Source organism: Cyprinus carpio, chromosome B8 (genome assembly GCF_018340385.1).
Source record: "Cyprinus carpio isolate SPL01 chromosome B8, ASM1834038v1, whole genome shotgun sequence".
Classification (NCBI taxonomy): domain Eukaryota; kingdom Metazoa; phylum Chordata; class Actinopteri; order Cypriniformes; family Cyprinidae; genus Cyprinus; species Cyprinus carpio.
The window spans coordinates 12,324,574-12,341,621 of record NC_056604.1 but is presented as its reverse complement, the minus strand read 5'-3'; the positions used below and the strand labels follow the sequence as shown (position 1 = coordinate 12,341,621).

The 17,048-nt window shown below is 35.4% G+C and overlaps 1 protein-coding gene across 2 annotated transcripts; it reads left to right on the top strand.

Moving 5' to 3' along the window:
* Window positions 1-1,235: 1,235 nt before the first annotated feature.
* LOC109078614 (sortilin-like) lies at window positions 1,236-17,048 on the top strand. 2 transcript variants are annotated; one of them, XM_042729732.1, is made up of 21 exons: window positions 1,236-1,806; window positions 3,508-3,567; window positions 4,182-4,255; window positions 4,352-4,454; window positions 4,687-4,848; window positions 5,278-5,351; window positions 9,183-9,229; window positions 9,971-10,125; window positions 10,210-10,354; window positions 10,577-10,732; window positions 11,529-11,635; window positions 11,803-11,905; window positions 12,065-12,236; window positions 12,392-12,579; window positions 12,679-12,868; window positions 13,386-13,502; window positions 13,675-13,783; window positions 14,309-14,421; window positions 14,520-14,640; window positions 15,106-15,130; window positions 15,270-17,048. In XM_042729732.1, exons 1-20 carry the CDS (start codon window positions 1,543-1,545, stop codon window positions 15,118-15,120), a joined length of 2,475 nt encoding a protein of 824 aa, XP_042585666.1. In that variant the 5' UTR covers window positions 1,236-1,542; the 3' UTR covers window positions 15,121-15,130; window positions 15,270-17,048. The 2 variants fall into 2 exon arrangements, with proteins under 2 accessions (XP_042585666.1, XP_042585665.1); XM_042729731.1 differs by having other exon boundaries at window positions 1,237-1,806; window positions 15,106-17,048.

Genomic DNA, 17,048 nt, shown 5'->3' with positions numbered 1-17,048 from the left:
GAACAGCAAAATGTTATCCGTTAATAGAAGAGACACGATAATATGAATGGGAAGCATGTGGCTCTCGTCCAGCAGTGCAGATCTAGAATAAGCATGAATGCAGATCAGAATTACAGAGAACTGATGGGAGTCACAATAAGCCTTTTTTTCTGTGTCACATGGTTTGTGATCATGGGATAGGCTATTCCATGCCAGAGCCTGCCATAATCACATGTACACTCACAAAATAAGTAATAATGCAATAGAATATTCTATTATTTGCTACATAAATACATTGTAAGAATACATGTGAAATGTTATTTAACTTTAACACATCGAATGCTGAAATCTAAACTGCTAAACAGTTTAAAAGGACAGTGTTAAAACTGATCAAAACTAAGCAACTGACCCGTCACTTTGTTGTATTTTACATTGTTCCCATGCGTCTTCAGTTAAAAATCTTGTTAGTGTAATACAATGATAAAATGGTTAGAATCTGGGGGAAGATGCACTAAATTCATCTATTATGATATGAGTCATAGAGACTTAATGCACGATTTTGTAGGCTGCACTGTGAAGTGCATGAACAGATGCTTCTTTCTTCCATTGGAAGACTACACTAAATTTTCGACTGTGATCTCACTGAGAATGTATTGACAATATGAGTCATGCATTTTGACACATTCAATTTTTTTTTGCTGGTGTAAAAATAAGTAGGCCTAGTGCATGTTTGCAGCTGAAGTAAGCAGCTTGTTATTAGACTTCCAAAAGAAACTGCCATTTTAATGAGGAAGATCATGCATGGCTTTGGTCACATTATTTGAGAAGTGCATGGGCAATAAAAAATACTCGAATAATCTGAAAAAGCATAGCAGCATATCTTGCAATATCTTAACAAGTAAAAGATATTAAATAGTATATATATTTAATATTAAATATATATATATATATATAGAGAGAGAGAGAGAGAGAGAGAGAGAGAGAGAGAGAGAGAGAGAGAGAGAGAGAGAGAGAGACGTTATATTGATATTTCACCGAAGATAAGTTTACGTTTGAAAGGCAAGACTCATGTTTAAACATGATTCTGTCCACTGAAGTGTGACGTGTCAAACTAACTTGACAGCACGGGCTTACAGCAGCGTGTATGTCTAACCTCCGACCAATCAGAAAATCGCACCAGTCGCCGCAGCCAATCATCTGCAGGCCCTGCAAGGTGCATTCTTTTATCCGTTATTTATTTATTTGTTTGTTTTTTGGTTGCTCTTTTTTTAAGTGTTTAATACGAAATACTGTCAAGGATACAGTCTATTAAAGCAACTTGGTTGGTCGGCAATTGTATTTGCGATCTTGGGAATTATCACTTGTCACTGATCAAATAAAAGGGCGTTGATGTGCTCTCTTAAGAGGCAGCAGTAATAATACGAGCTGTCGGGACCTGTCGCTGTCACAGGCGCTCTGTGTTTGTTGATACCGTCAGCTGCCGCTCAGGAGGGAGACACGGAGGAATTAATGCGTATTGAAACAGCAGCACAGTCGTGTTGGAAATAAAACTGAAGACGAAAAATGAGAGGCCTAGGATACTTTATTGCACTTTTATTCTTTCCCATGACATTTGGTGTGGATTTCCATGTGGAACCAGAATCGTATAACGCGCACCGGGTGTATGTGAAGTCTCCCGTAGCCGCCAGAAGTCTAATCGGGACGGGATCGGATGCAGATATTTCTAGTATCTACCATCACATCCAGAAAAGGAGCGCAGATGATGGACCAGACTCATGTAATGGGTTGAAAGGATTTGAGACCAAGTTAACTAGCAATACGCACAACGTAAGTTCACTCACCCGCAGTTGTGTCTCAAAACCTAGGGATTTTCCCCAAACCCTAACTAGACAGCATGTTTGACAACATTCGTGAGTTCTCATGGAAAACCGTAGAAATATTTATACCTTAAAACTAACTAGTAAATGTTTTTATGTTATGTTTATGTTAACACTTATTACATTTCTAGTGAGCATCTCAAACAATGACTAAAATTGAACTATGATGATTGGTATAAAATTAATATGAAGTAATATTTAAAAGTAGGCTATGAAATGAATAAGGACTAGTAAGTTAACAGTAAAAATAGTACTAGTTGTTTTTAAATAATACATGTTTAAATGTGCTTTAAAGCTCACTAGATTATTTTAATAATGTAAAATGTGATTGAAAATGCAAATTTTCCTTTTTCACTTTTCAAAGCGAAAGTACTGTTTGAGTGATACAAGATTGTATTGTTCTTATTTTTTTTTCTGTGGTTACTGTCATGGCCCTCAGAATACGTTTTCTTTTTCATTTTGGTTGTGTTTGAAGTTCCTCTTTGACAAGTAGGTGTAGTTTGAATTGCATAAGTTGTAAAACCAGTTAAGCTGGTATGACAACTTGTTTATTTATGCTTTTTCCAACCAGCTTGGCCTTTTTAAATGCACGTTAATTTTTACTGAACCAAATACTTCATAATACAAGCAAGTCTTAATATTACAAAATGGAACAGTCATTAACACTGACACTAGTCATAGCAATGTAAAATGACTTCCTTTTCTCAGAAATATTTTCGGTCGCTTCTTGTCAGATGAGCTGAAACAGTCAAGAGGTGTTTGAGGGTTGGGTGAAGCTTCATCTCACCTCTACTTCACCAGCCCTCGGATAAACTTCCTGTGCTTATTACTCACAGTTGTGTTAAGATTTTTAAAACAGTTCCACTGTGGTTTGTCTTTCTGTAGAAGGTTATCATGAATTTAGATGAGGTGACAGGAACAACCACAGCTGCGTTAATCAACAGAAAACAATCTCAAAGTGTTTTAGGACCTTTATAAAGTGTTTGGATGTATGTTCAATTCTAGACAGGGTTCAGAAACACTAGATGGGATAAGAAGATTTAACACTTATTTAAAGGGTCACAGATGAAGCCCGGAGCAAGAAAGTGAAAGTATTTAAGTCACTTCATTCTTTCCAGTTGTTGTGTGGAGAAATGAGAGAAGGGATAGTCAGAAAACTAGCGATTTGAGATTTTCATGAAATACATTTGCTTTGAAAGTGTAATAGAACCATTGTAATTTGACCTTTTAAAAAAACTAAATACTAATTATTAAAATATTTTCAAATAGTGTGTTATATTTATAATAGGGGGCCTTCAGTCAAAAAGGTTGAGAGACACTTGCAGTATCTAAACCAAACAGCTGAAAATATAATACCGTGTTCATATATCATCTTCAGTTTCACAGTTTATTCCAGTTTTTTCATCTCTGTAATTTGTCAGATCAGTCTTCATCGCACTATTTTGAGTTCCACGGTTAATAGTTTTGAATAAAGTTGCTTGGTTTCTGATTCAGTGTTTTGTTTGAGGAGAGCATGTGTTTTGCATAGGCTGACAGTGTCTTTCTAGGACATGCAATAAAACCCTTAATGTGTGTGTAAAAACTAGTTTTTCTATAATGATGCACTTTCAGTATTGCTTTGTTTAATATTAATAAAATGTGTTTCTTTCAGTTTACCTTTCAGGATTACAGTCGGTCTGTGGCTCTGGCCTGGGTGGGGGATGGAACTGGGGTGAGTTTCACTTTTGATTAATAATGTGTACACACTATCCAATTCTGAGATGAAGTCGTCGGAAGAACCTTTCACCATGCTATAAGTTTCATTCAAGGTTAGATAAGGACATTTTTAGCTTTGGGTTTAAATTTAGACTTTCTAGATAATCTTCGCAGATCTCTTGGGCTGTTCACAAGGCTCACAACGAAACATAAACACAACTATCAGTATGGCCAAATGCAAACTCATAACCAGTTTGACCTATCTCACGCCCCAGTGCACATTCAAGGCCATGTCGAGAAGTCCTTATTTTTACTCTGCCCATCACGGCAATAAAAATAATACACACACTACCATTCAAAACTTAGAGTATGTAAGATTTTTTTTTTTTTAAAGAAGTCTCTTTTGCTCACCAAGACTGCATTTATAGCATCAAACATACAGTAATTACAGTTACAGTCAAATATAATAAAAAAATATAATTTTTTTAAAATATAATAATATATTTTAAAATGCAACTGCGTTACTCGTCAGTCTTCAGTGTCACATCGTCCTTCAGAAATCATTCTTATATGCTGATTCGCTGCTCAGGAAACATTTGTGTCAAAGTAAATAACTGTCGTCTATCTTAGGTAGTGCTGGCCCTGACAACATTTCAGATGCCAATAGTCTTCATGCGATTCGGCCAGTCTAAACTGTACAGAAGGTGAGTGCTGGTTTTAATCATCTGCTTGTTTTTGTAATCCCAATGTAGTATTTGATTGACTTCATTTCTTTCTCAATCCTCCACTCTTTGTGACAGTGAAGACTATGGAAAGTCGTTTGAGGATGTCACAGAACTTATCAACAACACTTTCATCAGTACTGACTTTGGGATCGCTATTGGTCCGGAAAACTCTGGCAAGGTGGGCGAGACATGTCAAAAATCCTCTCTGTAAGCCCACGTGAGCTGGGGAGCTGTTGTGTTCAAGCTGTTTCTCAGACTGCTGAATTGGCCTGTAGATATTTCAATGCAGCATATCAATCACAGTAAAAATAGACCTGCGGAACTTTCTGTTCTTCGCTGATGTTTCAATACTCAATGCAATTACACAGATTTGTGACAGCACTTTAAAGTCCTGATATTCTTTCCCACAGGTGATCCTCACGGGAGATGCTTCTGGAGGCAGTGGTGCCAGAATTTTCCGTTCAAGAGATTTTGGCAAGAGGTTCATCCACACAGAATTGCCCTTCCACCCACTAATGCAGATAATTTACAACCCTCAAAACTCAGATGTTCTTACAGCCATCAGCGTCACGGTGAGAGACTATAAAACATTGGTGTTATTTCCTTATAGACTGAAACCTTTTGACATCGAATGGAAAGTTACTAAGAGTCATTTAATCAGTTTAAGAATTAATTAGTGTAAATTTGTACACTTACTCCAGAAAGTATGCATTATGACCACTTACTGTATTATTGTAGACCTTAATTTATCTCAAAGTAAAGTTCAAAAATGCCATCAACACATATTGGGTTTCGTGAACTGCTAAGCGTTCTTGTTTTGTGCTTATCTAAATGACCTGGTAACATATTAAATATCCTTATTGCTATTCACTTCCTCCTCAAGTACATATCTTTTTAAAAACAAGAAGATGTAGGGCTACATTCATAGTGCTTTTTCATTTTTTATGCTTTTCAAGTGGAGCATAATATCATAACTTACATAATATCTGCTATTGTTTCAGCATGATCTCTGGATCTCTAAAGACTTCGGTGAAAAATGGAAGAAAATTCATGAGATGGTGTGTGTGGTCAACTGGTACGTTTTTAATGATTGTTAAAACTGCTCTAGGAATGAGTTTGTGTTTGTGGAGACACAAGGGGGTTCAGGGTGGACTGACTTTATATAGTAGGGCCTGTTTTGTTTTATGTTTTGACCAGAGTTCTGGATCATTCTTTTTATGGCTGCACAAAACACAAACATGCAAATACGGCCCCCATGGCAGCAACACGAGACATTCTCTGCTGAGTCACCCTGTTTTTCCACACGGCTCAGCTTTCAAATGTCCGAGGAAGCTTGCCTGCTCCAGATAAACCGCTGCATCAAACTTTGGTTGAATTCTCCAGGTTTTCAACTTTTTTTTATTTATGCTCTTGAACAGGGAAGTAGTTATATTGACAAGGACATTCAGTGAGGCTAATCATTCATTTACACATTTAATGTTTGACCAAGGCTGCCAGGTCTGTTTATGAACGGTTTCGTTTTTATATAAATATACTGTATAGTTCCTTTATTCCTGACTGTAGGTTAGTTTCATTCTCAGTGGTCCCTGCAGCCTTCTGGGTAACCTAGTTTTAAAATATTCCACCTTTTATGAAAGACAGGATCAAAACGGCAGTAGGAAATTGGGTCAGATCAGTCAGACTTTATCTTGAGACCATGAGTTTACAGTGTATGGCATTAGACGTGAAAAGAAGATGCGAAGGTCACACGTGACTTCAGAAATCAGAAAAGTCACACCATGCAGTTAGTTTTAAAATGAAAATCATATTCATATATAAATTACAACATTCAGAATATGCTTGTGTTGTAATTTAAGGAAGTATCCATATAAGTGTACAGTACAGAAATGGAACCGTTAGGTTTAGTCACTTTATCTACTTAATTAATTCTAACTTGATTAGCAAGAAAATTAACAGAATGGAAATAAAGTACAAAAGTGGGTGATTGAAATTTTGAATTTAATTTCATTTATAATGCAGATTAATCTTGGGATGATTAAGTGTGTTACCACAAAACAGAATTCAATCGAATCTGGTGTTTTTGTGCTGTGCTGTTTTCTTACCACAAATGGTGTCACTTCCTGGAGGTTGAAGTCATTAGAGTACCAGAATAGAAAATGATACTGAGGACAACTAAATGATACTTATGAAAAACATTACTGAGAAGAAACCTATGAAATGATTATAAGTAAAAATTATAGTTTTTTAATTTTAGATTTTGCATTGGAACAAGCAGGAACATGGCAAAATGGCAACAGCTGCTGAAACCATTGAATTGTAACAAAAGAAGATTAAGTCTTACAAAATTGTAAATTTAATATTTTACCCAATATAAGAAAATGTACTGCATGAAATGGCCCATCATTTTTATAGTTTCATTGAGAGACGTTTATATATATGAATATTAGAGCCCGAACGATATGGGTTTTTTGGCGATACCGATATTAGGGAGTAAAAAAATCTGATATCGATATATCAGCCGTTATTCTTTATGTGTTTATTATAATACAGTACCAGTCTGTTTGGACACACTTCCCATTCGTGTGTGTAAACTTTTGACTGGTATTGTGTATATAGAATACAGTATACACATAAACAGAATATATATACGTAAACACATTTTTTTGCAATGATCAAATGATCACAATCAAGTTTTAAGTTTTCTGGATTTTAATGGTTTAATTAAATTGTAATAATCAAAAATTGTGTCTTAATTAATTGAATTCATAAAAACAATTTTAATTATTAAAAAAAAATATATGAAATGTTTTTTTTCCCCACAAACTCTGTGCGGTGTATTTTCTGGTGGTCAAATGAACATGCAGAACATGAGAATTTGTGTTTAAATAGCCTAGTCTTTTTGCAGTTAAATATTCACAGACAGTCTATATCACGATTTGGTTTAAAGTGTACTGACCTGTTTTTTATTTATTCATCAAAAATATGACAAATTCCATGTTATACAGTAAATCCCGTTTTTATGACTGGATTCTGCAATTCCGTCCGTGTTTTCTGCATCGCGGAAATCACAGGGTCCAACTAATGTAGCAAAGAAGTATGATAAGCTCATTGTGAGCGTAAAAGATGGGGACGCTGTTTTGTACTCATTTACTGACGAGTCGGCCGCGGTATGGCCAACTGTATGTGCTACTTCTCTGCCGCTCACTGCACAGAACAGACGCAGAGAGAGGCGACACTGCACCGGGAAAGTCAGACCTCGCGCTTGCGGGGCAGCACTGGCAAAATCTTCCAACTGAATCATAGCTAAGGTTTATCCAAAAAAGTCACTGGGTTTGTCAGTATGTACCTTTTATGGGAAAAGCTGCTAAAAGTGGATAAATATAGTGCTAAAGTCGCGCTCGTGTGTGTGAGACACGGAAGCTGATGGCAGCTTATATCTGCGTAAAATGTTCTGTAAAAAAAAGTTTGGTGGCATATCGGTGTTTGGTGGCATGTATGTGGAATGATGAAGGTTTATGGTTTATAGGTAACTATTTTCAAATAGTTGTATCTCGGCCAAATATTGTCATTTTGAAAAAATGGACCCTTATGACTGGTTTTGAGGACCAGGGTCATAAGGAATAAGTGACGACGGGCTGTTGAAGTATTAGAAAAGAATGCGCACCCGAGGTGTCAAAGCGGAGTGGCCATTAGGCTACATCTCGGGTGTGCATAATATTTTCTGATATTTCTAATAATTCAATGGACCAGAGTCAATTATTATGCTTATACTATGGTTACCACACCTCATGAAATTGTTTAGATGTTGTATTTCAAGACAACATGACATTGTTTAGATTTTTTATTTTTAGTCCTTAAAACGTTCTTGTGAGTAGGATTACTTTCTTGCGCATCTAATATTGTGAGTGAGTTATTTATTCCAAAATGTCATTTTAGACCTAGTAACAGAGGCTCGAGCCATTGATACCAAACTAATGCAGCTAATAACTAAGTTATTAGAGGGAGAGAGATTAAGAGAGAGAAAGGGAGAGAGATTAAGCGCATCTCTCAACAGACAATAACTGAAATCATTTGGCGAAGTGTTATAGACATGTAATGTGGTCAAGACCTGGCTGGAACTACTTTATCCATGTGTTTCCCTAAAAGTAATTGCATACCTTAGAACGTTCGTCAGCCAATCAGATTCAAGCATTCATAGTATATATATATATATATATATATATATATATATATATATATATATATATATATATATATATATATATATATATATATATATATATAATATATATATATATATTGAATTAGTTTCTATTTATGTATTTTCCATTTTAATTTTATTTATGTAAATACTTTTTTATAAATTTTATTTACGTTTTAGTTATAGTTATTTTTGTGCATCAAGTGAAACTAAATGAAAATAAGAAATGTTCCTTTGCCAACTAACTTAAATAATATGATTTTCAATTTCATTTCAGTTAATGCTGACTTTATTTCAAATTTTAGTTTTAGGTAACTATAACAACCCTGGTTTGTTGGTAATATTCCAGCAGTGTGGCAATGGAGTCACTCCCTTAAGTCTTGTTTTAACAATATGCCATATGATCTCATACAATCTTAGCTATCCTGTTACGACAATTACATGAATTTTAATGGAGAATCAATCGCTATGTGACCAGCTTCTTATTGCATTGTTCATATGTTATTTATAATGCAAAAACATGATTTGTGTGGAGATTGTCACAAACTATGTCATCTTCCTTGACATTTTAATGTGCAGCATGTTTGCATTTATTATGCTGCAAACAAATGACTGATCTGAAGTGAACTGATCTGACTGCTGTTGTTATATTAGGTCTCCTGAGTTTAATCTCATGGATCAATTCTCTCTTCCTCTTTTTCACAGGGGAATGGATACTCTGTTCTTTTCCACCAACCTTAACGGATCCTGCTGTGAGTAATATTTATAGCTTTGTTGATCTAAAGGTGTGGTGACATGAATGTGTGTGTATCAATTTTATGTTTATTTCTGCTTTTACATCCCTGTGCATTAGTCACTGCATTGAAATCGAGTTATTTAAAATCTAAAATTTTATTTCAGAGTTAATTTTTATTGTTTGCAATAACAGCTGGAAATTTCACAGCTATCATTTCATAACATATAGTGCAAAAAAGATATATGTATATAATATTCAAGCCAGCGGTTGAAATTTTTATTTGCCCAGTTTAGATTTTCATTTGAATTGACTAAAAAACAAATGTTTTAGTTTGCAAATAATGTGACGATAGTACACTGACAGTGGCGGAATACTCTCTCACACTGGTCCTATCAGTGGCCATCTTACCGTTGAGCCCAGTTGAGTGAATGTGTACACTTTTGCATTTCTGTTTCCTATATTTGGCAATGAGTGGATGTGCTTTTTTTGCAAGGTGATTGCACTAGTGTCAGAGGGATGATGCAGCATCCTGTGAGTGGTGTTGCTGAAGAGCTCATTAATATTGTTTAGATGAAATGTTGTTAGAAGCTTTTTGAATTAGAATTTGGCATCCCACAGTGGATTTGAGTCAGCATACCTTGTGTTATTACAATGGAAAAGCACGCCATCACTGCGGCCCATGCGGCATCAGGAACTCATTAAACCATATATATCTGTAGTAATGTTACCTCACTGTATGGTGTTTTTTTGTTTTCAGATGATAAAGGGGTTCTGGTGCTGAGAAAGTCAGCTGACCTTGGTGTTAACATTAAGACAGTCGCCGAAAGGATCTACTCCTTTGGGATAGGCGGACGCTTCCTGTTCGCATCAGTTATGGCTGGATCAGGAAACGTAATGCCGTCAGCGTCTGAGGTGTGTGAGTGAGGGTCTTTCTGAGTTTGTGGTGAATATATGAATGCATGAATGTGATGTGTTAACTGTGTGCATGTTCTTTAGGACATGATACGGGCAATACATGTGTCCGTAGACAAAGGTGAGACGTGGAACATGGCACAGCTTCCTCCTGTTGGCCATGAGCAGTTTTATTCAATACTGGCAGCCAATGATGAAATGGTCTTCATGCATGTGGATGAACCAGGAGGTGAGGTTTTGCTTTTTATTTACCATAACCAAAATACATGTGGTTACATTACAGCCTAACCTTGTATAAACCATCATAATATTATCTATGCTGCTATATAGGTATATTTTATTGGGCTTTTATTGGTCAACCACTGGCTTATAGCAGAAGCATTTGTTTTGTGCTACTTGATAGACCTCAGTGTTTCTGTGTCTTAACTGTATTGTGTGTGGGTTTTTTCAGACACTGGGTTTGGCACCATCTATGTATCAGATGACAGAGGGACTGTGTATTCCAAGTCTCTAGAACGCCATCTGTATACGACCCCAGGGGGCGAGACAGATTTCACGAACGTCACTTCCCTCAGAGGAGTCTTCACTACTAGCGTGCTGGTTGAGGGTATGACTACATCCTACACAAGACGGACATATGCTTACAGTCTGTGTGTATATTTAACATCAGATTGCTTCAGGGGACTGTATCACTTAGTATACTGTAAATCGATATGGGTAAAAACAATATCAATACAGCAGTAACTTGCTGTTTACTTTCTAAATATAAACTTAAGCATGCATATGATATTTAACTTTGCATACACTACTGTTCAAAAGTTTGGGGTTGGTAAGATTTTTTTGTTTTTGAAAGAAATCTTATATGCTTGCCAAGGCTGCATTTATGATTAAAAATACAGAAAAAAAACAGTAATGATTTTCTGTTTTAATATATTTAAAAATTGTATTTATATCTGTGATGCCAAAGCAGTGTTATTTTAGTATCATTAGATACTATTATAGTTTTTAATAATATTTTTAATTAGTTTCATTAGTGACAAAAAATATTGATGTGATATGATTTTAATATTAGTTAACTATAATAACCCTGTGGCAAAGCTTTACTCAAGTCTTTAGTGTCACAAGGTCCTTCAGAAATCATTCTGAAATGCTGATTTGCTGCTCAAGAAATATTTCTTATGTTAAAAATATTTGTGCTGCTTAATATTTTTGTGGAAACTTTGATATATTGTTTTTTAGTATTCTCTGATGAATAAGATTTTTTAACATTATAAATGTCTTTACTCTCACTTTTAATCAATTGTTGATGATAAAATGTGTTCTAACTAAATAAGGATATTTATTTCTTTTAAAAAATCTTATTGATCATTTGTGTTTCTCTCTATTTCTCTTTTCTGCTAAAGATGGCTCAGTACAGACAGTAATATCGTTTGATCAGGGAGGTGAATGGGTTCCTTTGAAGAAACCAGAGAACACAAAGTGTGATTCTACAGCCAAAGATCCAGAAATGGTAAGAACCACTTTTAAGGGAAGCTAGTAATAAGGGAAGTAATAATCGGGCACATGTGGCCAAATAGTTACAATTCTTGAAAAGACTACCTCTAACAGTTTGTCTTTGTTCAGCCGTTTTTTTTTTGTTTTTTTTTACTTACCTTGTGTTGTCTTCCTGCTGTGCAGTGTAGTCTGCATATTCATGCCTCATACAGCACCTCCATGAAGGTGAATGTTCCCATGCTGCCTCTGAGTGAACCTAATGCTGTGGGACTTATATTGGCTCATGGTAATGCACGCACACTTATTAGAAACTGTAAAGTCGAGTTCCTTTCTATGACGAATTGAAATATTTTAGTGTTGTAATTTAATTGGCAGTGGTAATAACTTGCATTCAACAAAATAGAATTGCCACCGAATTGCAAAAACAATGACTTTTCTTTTTCAGGCAGTGTAGGTGACACAATCTCAATAATGACTCCTGATGTGTACGTGTCTGATGATGGAGGCTACACCTGGATGCAGGCTCTGAAGGGGCCGCACCATTACGCCATCCTGGACTCAGGAGGCCTGCTGGTGGCCGTGGAGCACAACACAGCCACACCCATCTCTGAGATTAAGTGAGCAACCCCCCTTCAGTGTCATTTTAGTAGCAGATTTAATTTTTTATTTATTTTAGTACATGGTTAAACTAGCTAAAATAAAATAATATAGCTGTATTGCATATGTGCCAAGCTGAAAAGGCTGGATGGAAATGTCTGTGTGTGTCTCTCAGGTTCTCCACTGATGAGGGGCAATGCTGGCATGTTTATAAGTTCACCCAGACGCCGATGTTCTTCACGGGGCTGGCCTCGGAGCCTGGTGCCCGCTCAGTGAATGTCAGTCTGTGGGGTTATGAAGATGCTCTGATCAGCCACTGGGTAACTTACACCATTGACTTTAAAGACCTGCTGACACGTACCTGTGAGTGAGCAGTTCTCATTGAACCACACAAAATCCAAGGCATGTTACGCTTTATATAATTCAGTTTAGCACAAACTAATCTTTCTGTCTGGTTCCCAGGCCAGGAGAATGATTACGTTCAGTGGCTGGCACACTCAGATGACATCAGCGACCCAGAAGATGGCTGCATGCTGGGTTATAAGGAACGTTTCCTGCGTGTGAGAAAGGACTCGGTGTGTTGGATTGGCAGAGATTACATAGTCACAAAGCAGCCCACACCATGCAGGTGTACACTGGATGACTTCCTGTGGTGAGTGGGAACAGAAGTTATAGCGTTGTTGTTGTTTTTTTTTTCAAATTTTACATTTTAGTTTTAGTTTGTTTGAGGAATGGATTGTTTTGTTTCACTTTAGTTATTTTATACACATTCCTATTTCATCTTTATAATATTTTAGTTTCTGTTTAGCAATTCAGTTTTAGTTTGAAATTGTGATGTTAATTCTTTTATTAGTTATTCTTCATTTTTTTTATATTTCAACTAATATAGATTTTTAAATGTACTTTATTTTGGTTTTTAAATCAGTAGTTTTTGTCTTAGATTTAGAAAATAATAATAACCCTGTGAACATCCTGTTATGAGATGTTGTTTTTTTATTATGTATTTATATTATTTATGATTATATATTTATCATGCCCTAGTCATTTACAGTCATTTATCATGTTAAAAGGTTTATAAATTTAGACCTTAGATTATGATTTGTTACATATTGATATAATTACGAATAAAGACATCAGGGTTTTCCAAAATTCTCTGCTGTCCTCCATAGTGACTTTGGATATTACCGTAAAGAGAACAGCTCAGAATGTATTGAACAGGCCGATCTCAAAGGCCACGATCTGGAGATCTGCATCCATGGGAAAAAGGAACAGCTACAGACCAATGGGTAATGCCCTCTTAATTGTTCTCCGTTTCTTGAGAATAAATGCTTTGTCCTAGCATTAGTCAGTAGACACTTGATTCATCTTGCATCTGGTTAACACATGCTTGTCCCTGACTCATTAGGAAAGCTCTAGAAACAACATGCAGATTGTTTCATGGTTGTAATTTTTTAATAGGTACCGAAAGATTCCAGGTGATAAATGTGAAGGAGGGGAAGAACCAGAAAGAAGGGTGGTTGACCTGAGCAAGAGATGCGTTAGCGACCTGCTGGAGCCTCAACTGCTGGTGAGAATGCATTTAGCCTGCTGTATATTACTAGTTTAATCATTCAGACAGGAGTTTTGAAATGTGTTTTAATGTCACTCATTTATACAGTATGTAAGTATGTATATATGTATGTATATGTATATATATATATATATATGTTATATATATATATATATATATATATATATATATATATATATATGTATATATGTGTGTGTGTGTGTGTGTGTGTATATATATATATATATATATATATATATATATGCAAGTGTTAAATTAGTAGGTTACCCAAAAATTTACATTTTAAAGAATACCCTTATTCTTAAACTTTATTATAATATAATTGTAATATTGTTCTGTATTACTTTAAAACTAGTGCTTTTCAGTCCACATTCACTGTCATTGATTTAAAAGAGTGTCCAGGATATTAATCTAAAAATTCTCCTTTTATGTGTCAGAGAGAAATAATACACATAGATGAACTGTTCACAATATGATGCATTAAATATACCTCTATTTAACTTGTATCTCTGTAATCCACAGACAGATAAATCTAGCTCACATTCCGCGCCTATCATTGCGATCGTCATAGCCATCCTGCTGATCGGTGTAGTGTTTGGAGTTCTGTTTGTAAAGAAGTACGTCTGTGGTGGAAGGTCAGTCTATTCTCCAAATATTTTAAGTGTTTCATATAGAATATATTTAATTTAAGCACATAAAATAAACAACTGTTCTTGCTCTTTATATTTTACAGGTTCCTTGTACACAGATACTCTGTCTTACAACATAATGTGGAAGCCAACGGCATAGATGATGCACTGGACACAGATGTTGCTGGAGCACCAAAGAATGATTTCCATGATGACTCAGATGAGGTACAGATTCAGACCGTCTCACACTAATCAATTCACCTAAACAAGCTGATCATACACCCTCTTTTATCAAAAAAACAAAAAACAAGGATTTATAAACTGTCCAGGTTTTGGCTTTGTTTTCCTATTGATATTCTCTCTACAGTCCTCCTCATACATTATGTGTACACACATTTATGTTGCTTTGACCGTTCTCTTTAGATCCCACCTTCTTGGATGCCATGATTGGTCATTATGTAATGCCTGCACGCTATTGGTCAAACTACTTTTCAGTCATTACCTTCATCAAGTATGGGAAAAAAACAAAACAAAGCCAAAGCTTGAACATTTTAGACAATTGAGAAATCCCAGACAGGGCATGTCCAGTAAAAAGAGGATGCATGGTCACCATATATTAAGTTATCTACAGTACTTTGACATTTCAAATAGTTGTACTTATCTCTCTAAATGATTGTGTGTGTTTTGCAGGACCTACTTGAGTAGAGAGCATTAGGTGAGCAGAAGAAGCTGCATTTTCTGTTATTCAGGCATTACTGCTGCTTTCTCTATCTTCCTAAAGCACAAACCAGCTGTCAGCTTTCTCAGACATAATCTACCAGCTAACGTCATGCACTTCCTTGCTTCTCGACCAGTGGGAGGGAACCTGGTTGCTTCTCCACCAATAGGAAGCTGTTCTCATGATAAAAGAGGCTTTTGAATGTAACACTGTTGAAAGCAGTGAAGAAGGGTTTAAAATAGTGTTTGTGGGAGTTTCAGTTCTTGCTTTTGATGTTGGGGTCTTCTGGGCGCGATTTTAAAGATCAGACCTTTGTTTGATGAGACTGTCAATGGGGTACTTGTAAAATACTTGCTTTCTTTTTATGTACAGATGCCGTTATGTGAGAGCTAGAGGTATTATTTTTCCTCATGGTGATATCAGATTTTTATTTCAGCAGAAATTTTATTCAGCGACACGATACCATGAATCAAATCATTGTATCCCAGGTTTAAATACTGTGCTACTGAACCCTGACTGTGTTTATGACTAGAATGTGATCTTAACTGCTGTCAATGTCCACTTTGCTGCAAGCATTGAGGTGCATTAATGAATATAGCAATAAAATGCTGAGAAACAGGCAATAGATCTGGCTTCACAAACAGGGAAAATATTTATAATGTAAGATTTATGAATATTACTTACCTGAAACTGTATAGCTATGTTATAGGCTGTGAGCTTAATAAAGGGGGAATTTGATATTTGGACAAAGAACTGTAGAACATGGAGATAAATTTCACGTATTACACAATTCATTTGTAAGCTACTCTAACACTTCAAATAAAGTGATTTCTGCAATGGTTATTAGGACAAATTTTTGTAATAAATATTTTTATGAACTAAGCAATGATGCAAATGCATGTAAAATATAATACAGTTGTAGTTTGTGTACAAACTTGCACACTTTGCCCGAATCAAATTTTGTAGTTAAATAGTTTTATTAGCTTTGAACATTTGGGCCATTTCTTGGTTCTTGTCTTGACAGCAGGAAATCCCATGTTGTCAAGCAGAAAAAAGTGTGACTTTTTTTAACTATTGGGCACAGAAACACATAAAAAATGACTAAGTGTTTGTGGCAAACCATTAGTCGCAATAATTTTGCATGTGTGTGCAGCAAACTTCAGTGAGGTGAAAACAGTTCCAGTGGTCTGAAGTCTTTGACCATGTGATTTCATTTTGAATATTCATATGCAATGGACCAATTTAGCACATTTCCATGGGTATTTCCTGTTTGCATAGATGTTTGATGCTGTGAATTTTCTATTAAGTGTGTATTTAAAAATCAGTTCTACAGTTAATTTGGAGCCATTTTCAAAATTTCTCGTAATCGTTTATTTACACATATAAAAAAAATTATAATTTTTCTTAAAGTAAGACAATCTCCATTGCAAAGACCCAGATTATGAGTTACATAGTGTTTAATAGGTATACAAATCTAATGTATATTTTGATTCAAGTGCCTAGCATGAAGGCATAGCTTATGCCTTCCAATGAAATGTAATGTCATCTTCAGTAATTCTAAAGTAAGAGAACAATCTCATTTCCAAAAGAATCTTGAGATTTGACTAAATTATTTTGTGTGGACTTTTTATACAACAAAATAAGAACAATTATGCCCCTAAATTACTTAATTCTTGTTCCTAAATTAAATTGCTCTCCATGCTTGGGGTAATAATAGATGCAGTGCAAATGAAATACATTGTGACTGATTTTATTTATAAGAGGTGTTGCACTTTTCTTGCTGTGCAAAATCAATGTATATATTAATTGTGAAGCTCTGTACATATACAGCAATTCCGACTTTGTATCTTTTATTTTTGCTCTGTATATTTGGAACAGAACTGTTTGTTTGAGAAATAAATTGATTTGTCCCATT

What these genes read in the sequence shown, in the direction of transcription:
- LOC109078614 (XM_042729732.1), top strand. Translation starts at nt 1,543, where the DNA reads ATGAGAGGCCTAGGATACTTTATTGCACTTTTATTCTTTCCCATGACA. An exon ending in TAATGCCGTCAGCGTCTGAG is followed by an intron (nt 10,126 to 10,209) that starts GTGTGTGAGTGA and finishes CATGTTCTTTAG; the next exon opens with GACATGATACGGGCAATACA. An exon ending in GAACAGCTACAGACCAATGG is followed by an intron (nt 13,503 to 13,674) that starts GTAATGCCCTCT and finishes ATTTTTTAATAG; the next exon opens with GTACCGAAAGATTCCAGGTG.